Source organism: Taudactylus pleione, unplaced genomic scaffold (assembly GCF_031769625.1).
Source record: "Taudactylus pleione unplaced genomic scaffold, aTauple2 ptg000687l, whole genome shotgun sequence".
Lineage (NCBI taxonomy): Eukaryota > Metazoa > Chordata > Amphibia > Anura > Myobatrachidae > Taudactylus > Taudactylus pleione.
The window spans coordinates 1,296,662-1,312,646 of NW_028285089.1; the positions used below are offsets into that span (position 1 = coordinate 1,296,662).

The window sequence follows — 15,985 nt, forward strand, 5'->3', positions numbered from 1 at the left end:
TTATTCCCGTAGGTGGGGACGATTAGGAGACCTGTTGACCATCAACCTTTGTTTAGCTAGAATTGGGTCTGTGAATATGAGTGATTGCCCATTTTTGGTGACCCTAAGTTTGGCCGGGTAAAGCAAGGCAAACTGGCGATTGTGGGTATGTAGATGACTACACACCTCAGAAAATAATTTACGCTTCTGAGATACTGCAGCCGAAAAATCCTGGAAAATAATATTTTGGTCTTTTACAGTAAGAGATTGCATCCTCCTATAGTGATATAGAATTTGTTCTTTCGCTCTGTAATCTAAAAACCTTGCGATTACTGGTCTAGGTTTACCTTGCATGGGGCGTCAATCTGGGCCTAGTCTATGTGTCCTTTCAATTTGTGGTGTGGAGAATTCACCTGTTAGACCCAATGCTGCCGGAAAAGATCCTTACTTAAAAATTTGTGAAGCAAGGCTCCTGTTATTGATTCTGGGATACCGATAAATCGGAGATTATTCCGTCTGACTGTTCTCCAAATCGTCTGTCTTATCACGCATTTCTTGAATAGTAGTGTCATTAGAGGAATTTTGTTGTTGTATTTCTTGTACCCTATCCTCTACATCACTAGTGCGCTGCTCCAACGCACCAATACGAGTTGTGTGAGAATCTATTTTGGCCAAAGTTGCATCTAATTTTGCGTTCATATCATCTAGTCTTTTGTCAATGCGAGGCATCATTATTTTTGTCATTTCCCTAGCCATTTCAGCTAATGGTAAAGATTCCACTGGGATAACTGCTAGAGTGGGAGGGCCAGATTGACTGTTGGAATCATCTGAGCTAATGGACGGAGAAGTAGAGGTAGTTTTAGAAGTAGCTGATTTGTTCCGTCCCATTGTTCTTGAGGGGGAAGCTACAGATGTATTCAATTTATCAAAAAAAATTTCCATACCCCACGGGTTTTTCCTGCTTGACCAGCTTATATTTTTAGAAAACTATCTAATAATGATTAATAAAAAAGATAAATAAATAAAAATAAAGTATATTAAATTAAGAGCGTTTTGTTTAGTTAGTGAGGATATTGACAAACCCCGTGAAATGTAAACACAATTAGACATATAGTCTATCCTCTCCCCAAGGAAAAGTACACTGTTATATTGCCATTCCCCGCATGGTTCAATAACACCTTGGCAAGGGGTTATATACAAATATTACATTATTATGAACCTATTGAAAAATATTTGTAGAAACAAAGTATAATGCAATAGTTTGCCACTAGATGGCGATAGAAACCTGTTATGTCTGTATTCAGAAATATATATCTAGACAGTTAAGCTTAGAAAAGCACAAACATATTATTACAAAACAGTTACCGACATAGATAATAAACAAATACTAAGTAGTAAGAGATTGTTGAAATAAAGGCACACAAGCCTGATTCTGTATATTGATGAAGTTCGCTCTCAGGATAATGGTGCTAGATTGACACCTCTCAAATGAAACTTGATAGACCAGGACAAATAAGGGTAGAGATCTGTGACTTCAAATTTATAGGCTAGGGCAGCTCAGCAGCATCCTGCATGCATCCAGCAGTGGGAAGCAGGAGACACTATGGGTAAGTAAAGTGTTAGCACCTGGGAGGGGGGGGGCCAGATCACCACCGCACCTCACTCCAGGGTAAAGGCTCAAGAAAGACAATGCCAGGGACTACAAGCAGGCAACAGGACTGGTTACACCTGTTAATCAAAGCCAGGATATTTAGTGATTTTCACCACAGTCTCTGGCTACTAGAGATACACAGGCAGGCACACAAGTAATTCAGAGCGCCGTGCAGCGCTTGCAGTACCTGACCCCCGACCTCAGCAGCAGTCTCCGGAACGACTCCCGGCAGCCCAGCAGGATGACAGAGGCGCGGCAGCCTCACAGCCTTCCGCAATCCCCTTCACAAGGCAGGCGACTCAGAGGTCTGACACCCGCAGCGCCGCAGTAGCCCGGAGCAGCGGTGAACACCATGCAGGTAAGGGTCCGCTTTCCAGCTCCGTCGACCGGCGCAAACTTTTTTAATTTATGAATGTTTGGACACTGCCTTCCGAAGGATCAGATTTTGCAACATCAACAATTTAGGTTTATATTTTTTCTTTTCAGCTGAGACAAGTTGACATCAAACCAAAATGACGGTTATATTATTTATAGCGAAGAAAGTGATACTCTACTTGGATATCTTTCACACCTCCATTGTTTCACAAAGTTAAAATTGAATTTAGACACCTTTAGGCCCGTATTCAATTTGAGGTGAAAGTCTGGACTTTTCGCCTGTTTTCCAGGCGGAAAAGTATCCTGCGTGTGCCCGCTATTCCCTGTATTCAATTCCAAAGTAGGCGAAATCGGGAATAGGCAAAACTGTGATCGGCGAAAAAATACAGGAATTTTCGGGAAATAATTGTAGGACACCCCCCTAAAGATGTCCAGACCTGGAGGATCACTATGGGTACCCCAATTTTTGCCTGTAAAAGAAAGTCGGGTTTTTAAATAGCCGCGGCAGGTGTTTTTTCTCCCCGACTTTGAAGAAGTGATGCAGAAGAGCACTTAGATTTTTTTTTTTCAGATTTAAAAGTGGTCCCATCAAATTTGGGGTACCTGAAAATGGGTACTAGCATATTTTTAAGTCCCTAAACAATTTTTTTTAAAAATTCTGCAAAAAGCACACCAGCCGCTAATAGCCTATTCTACAAAACACCTGCCGCATACTTACAGAATACCCCTGAACCTATTTTTTAAACATTGTTCCACTTTCTTTTTTTACCCCAAAGTTTTACATTTTTGGGGGGTATTTTTTACCTTTTTTTTGCACATTTCGTTTTAAGGGGCCATTCCCAAGGGTGCAGGCAATTTTTTTTAAAGCCTGCACCCCTAAACCCAAATTCTGCACTTTTTTTTTCACCTGCTAAGTGAAAATTTATGCCCGTTTTTGTCAATTGACTTTTTGCACCATCTACAAAAACAAACGGAAATTTTTGGGAAATGTGCCTGGGACCCCCCTAAAGATGTCCAGACATGGGGGATCACTATGGGTACCCCCATTTTTGCTTGCTGATGGAAGTCGGGGTTTGTAATAGCCGCGGCTATGAAGAAGGGGTGAAGAATAGCACTTAGGAAATTTATTTTATAAAAAAAATATATGAAATTTGGGGTACATAAAAATGGTGGTAAGCATATTTTTAAGTCCCTAAAGCTATTTTTAAAAATTCTGCAAAAATGCACCTGCCGCTACTCTGTGCAATTAAGAAAACACCTGCCGCATACAAGGGAACCCCTGTGGATTTCATTTGTCTGTTTTAGAAGTGTTTTTCGTTTTTGCTTTTTTTTTTTCACGGCCCCCCTGTGAATGACATTCCCAGGGGTGCAGGCTATTTTTAAGCCTGCACCCCTAAACCCCAATTCTGCACTTTTTTTTGCCTGCCAAAGGCTGGCGAATATTTATCCCCGTTTTTTTACATTGACTTTTCGCACAGGCGAAAAGTCAATTTAATTGAATATGGGGATACTTGAAATAGGCGAAAATGACGACATTACGCCTCAAATTGAATACGGGCATTAGTCTTTAATAGTCAGGCTACAACCCCAGACATTGAAAAGTGAGTTGATAACCTCATTCCAGTATGCTGGGTTCTATTTCTCTCTCTCTCACCTCAACCTCTAGGCAGTGCTCCCTCCATATGAATACAAACATATGTACAACATTATTAATAACTGAAGCACATGTGATGAAAATCAAAGAGAACATGTATTTGTAGTCTCATGCATAACAATTAGAAGCACTCAAAAATGCTCTGCAAAGTGGTTGGGGAGCCAAGAAAGGAGACAGAGGAATATTTTTGTAAATTAGGGGTTCAGGATTTCCAGTTACAGAGCTCAGGTGAGATCAAGCAAAATAATTATTTTTTTTCCATCATCAAGGAGGCATAAAAAAGCTGGACTGTGATGCAACAAGCAGGAAATTTCCTGCAGTGGGAAGATCAGAATCCACCATGTGGAAAGACGTTAGTAATGCAAAAAATTGCACCTGGGATAATTACATGTCGTTCAAACCCAAGCATTTTGACCATGCCACGGTTTTCAGTAGACCCCAGGCATGGCATTGCAGCATCTCCTCTCCTGCAAGCCCCTCTACCCTTGCAGAAACCAATTCAAACTTCTCACACTCACTTATATAGCCCTAACCCATTCCTTTCCTGTTTACTTATCTCCCTTCACACTCCCACTTTGCTCCACATATTAATGCAGCCTTTCCTCCATACTGCTTATTTCCTTCCACTACCACCTCCAAGTTTTTCCCTGTGCTGCTCCCTACCTCTGGAACTCTCCCCATCAGACTATCCACCAATATACAAAACAGGCTCTCTAGACTCTCTTATTTATCAAAGCCTTCCAGCTCTCATCCTAACCTACCGCTCTATGCTACTTGCCTCTCCATCTGTCACCCCTACACTAACTTTCTGCCTCTCCCCTTCATGATGTAAACTCTCACAAGCAGGGCCCTCTTCTCTCATGTGCTTTCCCTTCTCTTGCTTATACCATCAACTCCCTACAACGGCACTGCCACTGATTGGAGTATTATGGCCACTGATGCAGCAATGTTTATAAACCACATTCACATCCTGTAATATTCTGTAAAGTCACTTTTTTCTGGTTTTGTTCATTCTGTTTCTGTACTTTGTAAGGTGCTGCAGACCTCTTGTAGCACAAATAAATAATTACCCCAGACTGAACCAGTTTGTACTTCGGCGATCAAGGGTTTTCTTTGACGTTAATACAAATGTTAATTGTACTTATATATAATACATCAGTAAGCTACAACAGGGAGTATTTCCCACTTTGCTGTATTCAGGAGTAAGTAAAAGATCCAAAACCTGCCCAAACAGCTGTAAATATGGAATTTTTGCAGGATAGTTACACAAAGGACATGTTCAGCTTACAGCATTGAGATCCTTGCTTCATGTGCCCCCCTGGCAGATGATAACTATACAGGAAGCATGCTGTGAACTTAAATGCATTAGTACTGCAAGCAGAAACAAGTGCACACTCTAACCATGCTGAACCTAATCTCTGTAGCACTTTATACACTTTTAATTATAACCTCCTACTTACATAGGACTTAACACAGGTTTTTCTTTATTATTCTTCCTTAACCCCCACACTAGAATGATGCCATGGGGCGGTTCTGCTGGGTTGGCCTGGGGGGTCCCGTGCCCTGTATTCGTTCCATAGGAGTGTTAGGGACCTGCCCGTTAGGTCACCTGGATGCGGTGGGCAGGCCCATTATTATTGCCATCATTATGCCAAGAACCGCTTTGATGCAATTTTGCAATATTATTAGGTTCAGCATGGTTAGAGTGTGCACTTGCATTTGTTTCTGCTTGCAGCACTACAAGTCTCAGCAGGTAGCACCTCACATTGTGCTTAGGGTGTGCAATATAGGGCCCCTCCCCCTATGTAAATCCATTAGTACTCAGATAAAAACCTTTTGAAACAGCATGGGGCTTAAATGTAGTTCTTCAAATATTTCCCAGTGTCGTGGAACTCAAAAACAGAGGGGGGCAAATATAGTGTAGTATATCCAGACTAGACAACATTTATTTATTGAACAGCATATATTAGGCTCTTATCAAAGCAATTTGAAATTGATGAAGAAATGTTCCAAATAACAGTGCATAATTAGCCAACTGAGTTATAGATTGGTAGAAAGTGGAACCGTACTGTATTGGGCACCTGACTAAGTGCATAAAGCGAGTGTTAGTGGGAGTTCCGGATTCCTGCCCTCTTCCCTTCAAGCAACACTGCCCAGCGGTCCAAGGGTGGTCACTGTCCCAATTAAGTGCAGGTAAGGCCATCCCCAAGGATGGGGGGGGGGGGGTGAGGAGAGACCCTTGCGACCCCATTGCATGACAGGTCAGAAATACTAGTAAGATATATAATACATCTACATACACTGATCATAAAGACACACTCCAATAGAACACATTGATTATAAGGCAGCATGCATGTTTGGTTTTTTTCATTCATTTGTTATATTTTCACTAATCCAGATACTCTCTACCCTATCTATTGAGGAACAGAGAACAGTTTATTTTCTACTAGCCCCATGCTGAATTCACATGAATTATGGGATGGTGTGTTTAAAATAAGCATTGAACATATACACAACAAAACTTGCATATACAGCTGTACACTGTCGTTTCTTCCGTGTGCACATTTCTTTATACCAGAACAAAGGTAATCATCTTCTAGGTTCTATGACTACTTTGGAGTGTCTTACAGTGTTCCTCAGAAATCCATCTATCAGTACATTAGCTTTGAATGACCACAAGAGGTTAAGTACAAGTTACCCGGTACATAACAGAGGAAAGGTCACCGTTTTATGTTTCAATTTCCCCAATAACGGGGGAGAGGGGTAATCATTTTACATTAAAATTAGGCTATTAAATGTGAAACTTTCCCCAAGTACAAGAAACTGGAAGCATTATCATACAAGGCAGAGTAAAATCTAAGGGTTATCCAACTAAGAACTGTGAGCGGAGGTGAACAAAATGGAAATTAAACTTCACTATAATTCCTACCATGTACAAATACAGGGAAACATTTACAGAGGCTTAGCTTGGGGATACATGCATGTAGTGACATATGTATGTAATGTTACATTTCACATTAACCCCAAATAAAATAAACCTTATATTTAGCACAGTCATCTTGAAACCACTGCATAAAAAGTAAACCGAACTAATATTGGAGATATATTTTTTAATTCGGCTTGTACAAAACAAAGGTGCAAACAAATAGGACAGGAAGAATGTTGATATGAAAACATGGAAAAATTAAATAAAACATTTCTGTACTAAATAGTAAATATTCTATGGGACTTTTGAGTCACTGATGAGTAGTAACCAGCCATATTTTATACACTGACCACAATTTGTTACTCTGGGCTTATATAGTTGCAAGAAAGTAGTGCTCGTCTTATCTGGTCACTGATCCCCGGGAACCGGTGTATTGTCCGGAGATAAACATGGCATAGACGTTACATTTTGTTGTACAGTTAAACAAGGAAAAGAAAATTCCTAAGTGTAACTAAGCTCAGCATTTAACAAATTTTTTTAGATTTTCCAGGAAGTGAATGTATTCTTGATGTTCCAAAGCAGTGCTGAGTTCCACAAGCTCATCAGCAAATGTATTGTCTATTCCACGGTCAGCCAGAAAGTCCATCAAGTGGTCATATAGGGCCTGCAAGGAATGGATACTAGATCAATCAACAGGGAAAATATATCACATATAAGCATTTAGTAATGATAACACCATGTGTTTAAGTGGAGTGCAGCTGTAAATTACATTACAATAAAAAAAAAAAAATTATATTCATACGATGGAAACAATAGAAACCAGATACTTGGAATAAAAAGCACACATGCAAGATCGAGGATAGATCTGAATTAGTGTTCCTAATCATTTTAAAATAATGCACAACAGGAAAGAATCAAGCATTAAACTAACATTAAGTAAAGGCATTAAATGTTATACCTTATGTATGAGATACATTTCCAGTAAAGGGGTTGACTCAATTAACTCTCCACCACATGCAAGGAGGGCGAGATGCTGTTCCACGGCGTACAAATGCCAGCATCAGTAGCTAAACTCACCCCGGACTCACTGATTTTTGTACATAGTCCTATAGGAGCTACTGCACATGAGGCATATAGCTGCATTTACTCACGTCCATGAGTAACTCGCGGGCAGGAGTGAGTTAGCTGAATCAACCCCATGACATTAACATTCCTTTTGCAACCTTATCTTGGAGTCAAAATGAACATATGTATGTATTTGCCTGAGAGGAGATGATTGATATATTCTACTTCTATCCTATCCATACATACATATTATACACACATACATAAATATAATAGATATGGTGGTCAAAACAGATGTGACCGGATTAGATAGCGAGGGCCACAAAATTTCTTAAGCCAGAAAAATGGATGTTTCAGATGTGTAGGCTGCACGACCTGTACATATCTGGACACGGGGGATACTATTCTACATCCATACTCTGGGAGGCGATGTAAGATCAACTGGCCCCTAACGTGTAGTTCCAGTTTTGTAATTTATGCCATCATGTGCCCTTGTGGCCTCTGTTATATTAGCAAAACAGAATGTCAATTCAAGGTGAGACTGGCGCAGCATCATTCAGCCTAAAGAGCTGCCTTGCTGACTGGTAACAGAGCAGCCGGTGACTAGGCATTTTGCCATCTCTAAGCATATATGAGATATAAAATTGTTGACCATGTACCTAAAACATTAAGGGAGGGTGATAGAGGTAAAAAGTTACTCCAATTGGAAACTAAATGGATATTTAGATTGGAGACATTGGTCCCACGTGGCTTAAACGATGCTCTGGGATTGTTCAATTTTGTATAAAATTCATGTTAGGTTATGACAGTTGATGGAGTAATAGGTGATCTATTCTTTTAGTGAATGCACCTTTATTTCTATTTACAGATATAATGTGATAGTATTGTTCCCAATACACATTTTAATCACTGTTTATCACATGTATTTTTACAGTTTCCCCATTAGATGGCACTGTTGCTCCATAATAGTGAGTGTTACGATCTATACATATATTTTTATGAAGTGTAGATTTACAGCTCTGGGATCAGTGTTTCTTAAACATATGCAATATTTTTGTATTGTTTTTATGTTTCACAGACTTATGCCTCAGGGGGCGATTTTTTTATCTTCATTAATTTTTTATGTCACTGTTTCATTGGTTTTCAATGCAGGGTGTTTCAGCACATTTCTTTATTTTTTATCTACAATTTTTTATCAAGTCTTATCATGAATACACCTATGCCAGCTTTGTACACATGTTCTATGCTGCTATTACTTGATATATTTGTCACAATGTCATTATCCACCATGTGTGAGGTTTTAAGAACACATGAGACGCTTCTGTGATTGTTTACATGTTGCCATGGCAGCGCTGACAGCCAGGATGACGTCACTTCCGGTTTTCACGGAGATGCTGAAACCGGAAGTGCGGAATCGGGACTACTGACAGGCTGGCATGACCTGAGAATGAGGGATGGGGGTAAGTTTTGGATACACAAAGTTTGCATTATTGCACTGTTTACACTACGTTGTCCTGAGGAAGGGGTGTCAGCCCCAAAATGTTGACTTGTATTTTGCACCTAATAAATCCCTCTGGTGAGGGTCTATGGATTATAAGTCTCTGAATGCCAACTGCTTTTATGGGAAAAATAAATATATTCTCTCTCTCTCAAAAAATTATATTTATGAATTATGCACAGTGTTATTTAACTTTCTTAAATGCCAATTGCGTCTTTAGTTTACTACTTAAAAACCCTTAGGGAACACCATATTAAGAGGGCTATGTTACTGGGACTGTCCTCCCTAAGAACTAGCTAGAGGAAATCCTTCCTCTGTGTTCTGAACTTGGTGAAGTCACATGCAGCACAACTTGAACAGACACAAGGCGAGAGGCTTACAGACTCATGATAGTAATGTGGAGCACTTCTACACTTTTAACACCAATAACCACATCCCTAACGGGTTTTCACTTTCCCCATTGATGGAATTATGATTTGATGGTGGCATTCTTTTAGTAAATATCATTACACTATAATCCTCTTCTCCTAATCTCCCTAGTGCCTGAATTTTAGGATAACTCAGATTATACTGGAGCTGTTGGACAGCCTGTAGCACACAGGATTGCAGGTCTACACTACAAAACCCAGCATGTAATCGCTCTCCAGCAAAGGATAGGAAGTATCAGTTTTTATACACTCTTACAGCTATCCTTCAGCTACAATGGATACATTACACATACACAACATAACTAACTTTTACTTTAACCACGTAACTCCTCATTACACCATACAAGCCTACACTTTTTTCATTTGAGGGCCACACAGCATTTTTGTTTTGTAGCAATACTCTACAGCTAGAGAGCTTGATCTAGTGAATGAAGTTTTGAAATAAAGAAAAAAAACTCTATAAAAAGGTAAAATGTAAAAAGAAATGTGTACCAACCCAATCAAGAGAATCGGTGCCAAGGTTATAGTTGTTCTCTTTCCAGTCTGTCTCTCCAGTGGGCTGGAAGCTAACCTCCCGAATAGTGAAAATGTCACTCTCCTCCTCTTCTTCACCACCACGTCCAACCTTCATTAGGGAGTGTAAACATGAAGTAAGAGTTAACATTTTCAAGGCTAGATCTTCATCTTTCTAATCCATCTACTGGGAATGATAACACATAGATATGTTGCAAGGTGGGTAATTACTACAGATCAGAATACACTGAAGTGTGAGCGATAACTATCTTTTTAGTAATATAAGGTTTCTAACTATACTCAAATCCGATCAAATACCATGTGTTTCACAATGGTTATACAATTGCTGCACTCTCTAGAAACATTTGGCACTGAACAGGCCCACAAGTATTAGGAAACTGCAGGTTACTACTCTGGGGGTGTATCACATACTATTTCTCCTACATCAGAATGCCAAGTGTACAGAAACAAGTCCTCCAATAGCACATTACCTCTTCTTCAGGGTAGTGGCAGTCCAGCACTAAGGTCTCATTGCTATCCAGTTTTGTAACTTCTACAACAAAGTTAGGAGTAGAAACTAGTTCAGGCTGCAGTGGGGGAAAACAAAACAAATAAATTAGTTTATATCGTTATTACAGAAGACACAATTAAACAGTGCAGCAAATATAAAAAGTTGATCAATCTCATGGGACCATGAAACCAGATAGGAAAAAGTAAATAGACTTACTGCTCAAACCCCTTGGTGCTGGAGGTTCCCCTCAGTTCTGTGCTGAACCATTTTTTTCCATTTGCACTCATCACATTCCATCATCAATACCAATTTGTTACCCCGTACCCATTATTTTTACATTGCATTTTCAGAAAATATCAATGTAAAGGCTGATATATTTTTTTGTTTAATTAAATGTAGGGTGGTACTTCTTTAGGCTTGGGTTTGCGAAAAGACCACAAAGGATCAGATTGTGCCCTCTTATTAGGGAATCGGTATGAAGGCCGGCGGTTCGATTCCCGGCAGTGCCTGGCCGACCACAGCAGAGTTCCCGGCAGCGGAAGCCCAACATCGCTGGAAATCCCGATCGTCGATAGGCAAGTATGTTCTAACCTAACCCTCCTTAGGGGTGCCCAACCCTAAACCCCCCTTCCCCGCTGCCTAACCCTAATACCCCCCCAGGGTGCCCTAAACCTAACCTCTCCCCCCTTCGATCGGGATGCCAGGCTCTCAGCGTCGGGGAAATGTCAGGCGTCTACATCTAGACGCCCGCCATTTCACCCTCGCCGGGATATGACAGTCAGGAAGCCGGCTGCCAATTGTATACCCTTATTAGACCCCTTTCGCAAATATATTGCAATATTTTATGCTTGACAAATTACAAGTCTAAACTGATGTACATTTTTTTCCAAGCTTCAATGTACTGCAAGGAAACCATTGTTTATGCAACGGTTGGCTAGATATTACAGCACTTACATCAACAACCAAACATAAATATGATAAAACCAACAAAACAGTAATGCCATATTTTATTTGGAGGCAGTTACTATTGATGTTCGATTAGGGTAACCGGAATATAATTGGAATCAAGACCTGAGACCTTACCTCATCCTCCCCCTTCTCGCCCTCCTGGGACTCTTCCTCGTAGGCTGGTGGAATGCTGTTATTTGTATTAAATGTTACAGTAACCCTGAAAAGAAAAAAAGTAGTTCAATAGGTTCTCATGGTTAAAATACTCCAATTGCTTCTTCATACTTAATAGTGGCTTCAGGTATTTTTTAAATAGTCATGAAAAACTAATAAATGTATTCATTATTTTGTTCACATATTTAGTGCTGTTAGAATTAACAATATAAAAGGATTTTTGTTCTTAAGTACTACAATAAATCTTTTACGGCAAGGCTATAAGATGACACGCATGGCAAGTTATGGTCTACTTCCTAGAAGACAGGGCACTGAAACATAAAACACAAGACTCCTCCTTTCCCATATAACCCTTCCATTTTCCTGATTCTCATTAGCCAAAAACCTAGACCAACAGGAATAGTAAAACAAAAAAAACTGTATTCCCGGGTGGGATGATCTCTGTCCTCCTATAGCCTTGAAGATACAGACATGGAAGGGAGGGAACACAAATGGTGGGATGTCCCACGACTATCTTGAATAGGAGAAAGCCTAAAAGAACAATAGCCTTAGAAGAACTTTTTCAAAGACAATCTCTGGAGAGGTGGAGGTGTCCACTTTGTGAAACGTATGCCGGTATGACCATGTGCTTGCCTGTAGAACTGGTCTGCTAAGGCCACGCAACGCACCACCCATCACCAATGAGGACTGCTGATGCTGCAGAATCCAGCTGCCTCCACCTTTCTTCTGACATGTAAGGACACTTCAGGCTATCGTGTGAAAGAAATGCCAGAAGGCACCACAAGAGAATGTTAAGGCTGCTCGGTAACATGATTGGTAAAGCACCATAGTAGACAGCTGAGGCAGCCTCTCAGTAGAAATGCTACCAGGCTACTATATGACACTAAAAAAAAAAAAGATGGAAAAGTATGGCCTTTAACCCTAGCCCACCGCCTAGACTGGACACAGAAATAGAGCTAAGGAGGAGCAGATGGTCTATAGGGGGTGAGTGTGTAGCGTCTCTTAAGGGTTGGAACATAACCCATCATTGTATCCAATCTGCTGAAGGAGAACCAGTGATTGCAAGACATGTACAAATAATATGCAATGTAGGACAAACCTCACCATTTTTAAATTAATGTACCATTATTGGTTAATTCAAGCATTAGGGGGGTCAATACCATAATTGCCGATATGAGCACATATGGGTATTGTGGTGATCCCCAGCGGCACATCCACATTTGTCAATGACCCCATTGACAAATGTGTTATTTATAGTATGTAGTGCCACTGTTTTGACTGCTATATATGGAAAAGCCTAATCATTTTCTAAAATCACATTTCATTCAGAAGAAAATAAATATTAACAGCGCAAGATAACTAATAGCAAATGTCTTTCCTTTTTTTATTACAGTTGTTTGAGTTCCTGCTGCCCTCAACTGCTAAGTTCATAGACAATCTATAACACAAATTCCATTATGGTAGTATCATACCACCATACACTATGGGCCATATTCAATTAGAAGCGAAGTCAGTTTCCGCGATGCTCTTTAGCTGATGACGTCATTTTCACTATTTCCCATATTAAATTCCAAAAGACTTATCGTAGGTGCGAAAAATCTTTGTCAAAAACCGGGGATAACTTTTCACCAGAGAATAGGTGGCGAAAAAAAGTGCAGAATTGGGGTTTTGGGGTGCAGACTTTAAACAAGTACCCTGCAGCCCTTGGAATATCCCCTAAAAGTAATGTGTCAAAAAAAAAAAAAAATTATATAAAACATACCATAGGACACCCCCAAAAAAGTGGTTTCGTTTTGGGTTCGTACATAAAAAGTTGGGGACAAACTAAAAAACTAGTGAAATAGACTCAGGGGGGGCCCCCAAGTATGCGGCAGGTGTTTTTTTTTTGGTTGTGGCAGGTCGATTTTTGAAGAATTTTTAAAGTTCACTTTAGGGACTTCAAAATATGCTTGCACCCATTTTCATGTACTCCAAATTTGATGGGACTAATTGTTTTCCCCAAAAATGTTGCTAAATGCTATTCTTCACCACATTTTCAAAGACACATAAAAGCACCTGTCGAGACCATTTAACCTCAAATACCTTTAGCAGGCCAATTCAGGGGTACCCCATGTCAGATCATTTTTTGGGGGGTGAGAGGCCGATTTCCCCAAAAGTGACAGGACTGATACTTTCCTTTTCGCCGGGTCCAATTTTTGCCGATTCCTAATTGAATACGGGGATAAGCGGGCACGTACCCCATAGTTTAGCACCAGGAAAAACTCAGATGATGGCGAAAAGTCCGGCAACTGACTTTTCGCCTCTAATTGAAGATGGCCCTATATATGTTGTAGGTTAATATAGTAGTGTTCCTGCTACGCTGTTTTAACGGTGCACCGCACCCTTCCCGATTTCAAAGCACTAAAAAGCACCCTGTCCTTATGGTAGCTCCCCGCTGAAATAGCCGCCCCCGCCAACAGGCTGCTGTGTCCTGTGGGAGGAAAACAGGACAGGTGACTCAATCACCGGCGAGTGAACAGAGGTCATGCGCACGGCATCTCCCTAGAGCGAACACTAGTATAGCCAACACTTACTTCTCTCCAGAAAGTTTGCGTGTCAGTTTAGCTTCTGTGCCATGGACATCTAATTCCCACCCTCCTGACATTTTTGGCAGTGTCTTATATTTCTGGATTTTCTTCTCTTCTTTGATTTCATCATTAAGAAATTCTGCAAAAGCTTTGTCACCTGTAGAACACATGTACAGTTCATAAAGTGCATTCGGTCTCAAATTAGGAAACTTACCAATTCACATCATGACTAATTCATCAAAAGCACACCTTATACGCTTACAAATTAAATATTGTGGTATTTCTCTCATGTTCATTTCTTACTGGCAGACCCGAGTTGTCTTAAATTTTTTTACTAAGATTAGACAACCATGATTGCAAATTGAAGAGTTCAGAATGAAGTCAGCATATTGCATTTTGGAAATCACCCCAAATGTTACTGTACTACAAAAATATGTGCAGTGCTTTATAATACATACTTATGGCATACCTGAAGCAGAATCAGCAATACAAGTAACTGGCAGCAGACACAGATAATTCAGTAAGACCCAGGGAACTTAAGTTAACATCAAATGTAATGCTAAAGGACTTAAGCAGAATGGACAAATATATATCAATTAAATGTAGACTGCTAATAAACACGAGTGTTACACCTAGAGTCCTTAGTGTCACATGTATTATATAGTGTACCCACAAACATACCAGCATCAAACCCTGATATCAGGTGACAAAGGTCACATCACATAATATAGAGAAAACCTACTGATCATCAGAGTGTGTAGTCCTAAAATATAACAGCACAAAGGTGGGACTAGGCTATACAAGATCTAGAGATGCCATGCTGTCTGGGGTGATAATCTAGGACTATACACTTCATGGCTAGATGGTGAGAATTAGGGATGGCTGGTCTCAGTCAGTGTAACATGTAGAAAGTAAGGGGGGTCAGGGATGAGGATTATGTTATTCCCCATGAGATATACCTCCCTCCATGTGCTCTCACCTTCCGTGTGTAGCCCCCCGCAGCCGCACGACACGGCTGGGAAGCCCCTGTGCGGGCTCAGGAAAGAAGGCTGGAGCGCAATGCTGGACCTGCCATGCACCCACAGCAGGCGTGAGAGGGGCCTGGCCGGGGTCCGACTGCTCAGTAACGGCAGCGGCCGCGACACTACTGCCCTGGCGGCGGCGTTGAGCAGCGAGCGGGACAGCGAGGAGAGCATGGTGCGGCTGCGGCAGCAGAGAGGGACCCACGTGTGTGACCAGAAGGGCACGGTGACACCTCCAACCTTTCACCCCTCGTCCCGGAAGCGTGTCGGCGGATTCCGCGAAACACGGGGTCATCCAATAGTGGTGTGCAGCTGACGCAATGAAACGCCCGCCAGTGTTAATTGAATTGGCGGCCATTATTTAGGAGACCAAGATACGGGATTGATACAATTAACTATGTTTCCCTCCAGTGTTTGTATGTTCTCGCTATATTATAATGTGAGCAAGAGTGTGACCTTGAACGTGTGGCCGTGTGCATCACTGTCACCGGTCTCCCCTCCGCGGACAGAGCAGCCTGTGGCCCTAACGCTCGCTGTGTAGTAACATCTGCCCCCTGCTGGTCACATCCGGAAGTGCGAGAGTAGTTTCACGCTGTTCTTTCGAGAGAGTAGAGTACCCCTGGAGGTGGTGATGTTAGTAGCCGGATCACTCGCTGCTCTGATATTTTGTTTGA

At 41.0% G+C, this 15,985-nt stretch overlaps 1 protein-coding gene across 1 annotated transcript; it reads right to left on the reverse strand.

Moving 5' to 3' along the window:
* Nucleotides 1-6,754: 6,754 nt before the first annotated feature.
* C1QBP (complement C1q binding protein) lies at nt 6,755-15,590 on the reverse strand. Its single transcript, XM_088456116.1, has 6 exons — nt 15,269-15,590; nt 14,296-14,446; nt 11,684-11,768; nt 10,581-10,676; nt 10,073-10,201; nt 6,755-7,249 (listed from the first exon to the last, which is right to left on the reverse strand). Exons 1-6 carry the CDS (start codon nt 15,483-15,485, stop codon nt 7,103-7,105), a joined length of 825 nt encoding a protein of 274 aa, XP_088312242.1. The 5' UTR covers nt 15,486-15,590; the 3' UTR covers nt 6,755-7,102.
* Between the last annotated feature and the right edge of the window lie 395 nt (nt 15,591-15,985).

What these genes read in the sequence shown, in the direction of transcription:
- C1QBP (XM_088456116.1), bottom strand. Translation starts at nt 15,485, where the DNA reads ATGCTCTCCTCGCTGTCCCGCTCGCTGCTCAACGCCGCCGCCAGGGCA. An exon ending in GCGAGAAGGGGGAGGATGAG is followed by an intron (nt 10,677 to 11,683) that starts GTAAGGTCTCAG and finishes CCCCCACTGCAG; the next exon opens with CCTGAACTAGTTTCTACTCC. An exon ending in GCACCGATTCTCTTGATTGG is followed by an intron (nt 7,250 to 10,072) that starts GTTGGTACACAT and finishes CATTCCTTGCAG; the next exon opens with GCCCTATATGACCACTTGAT.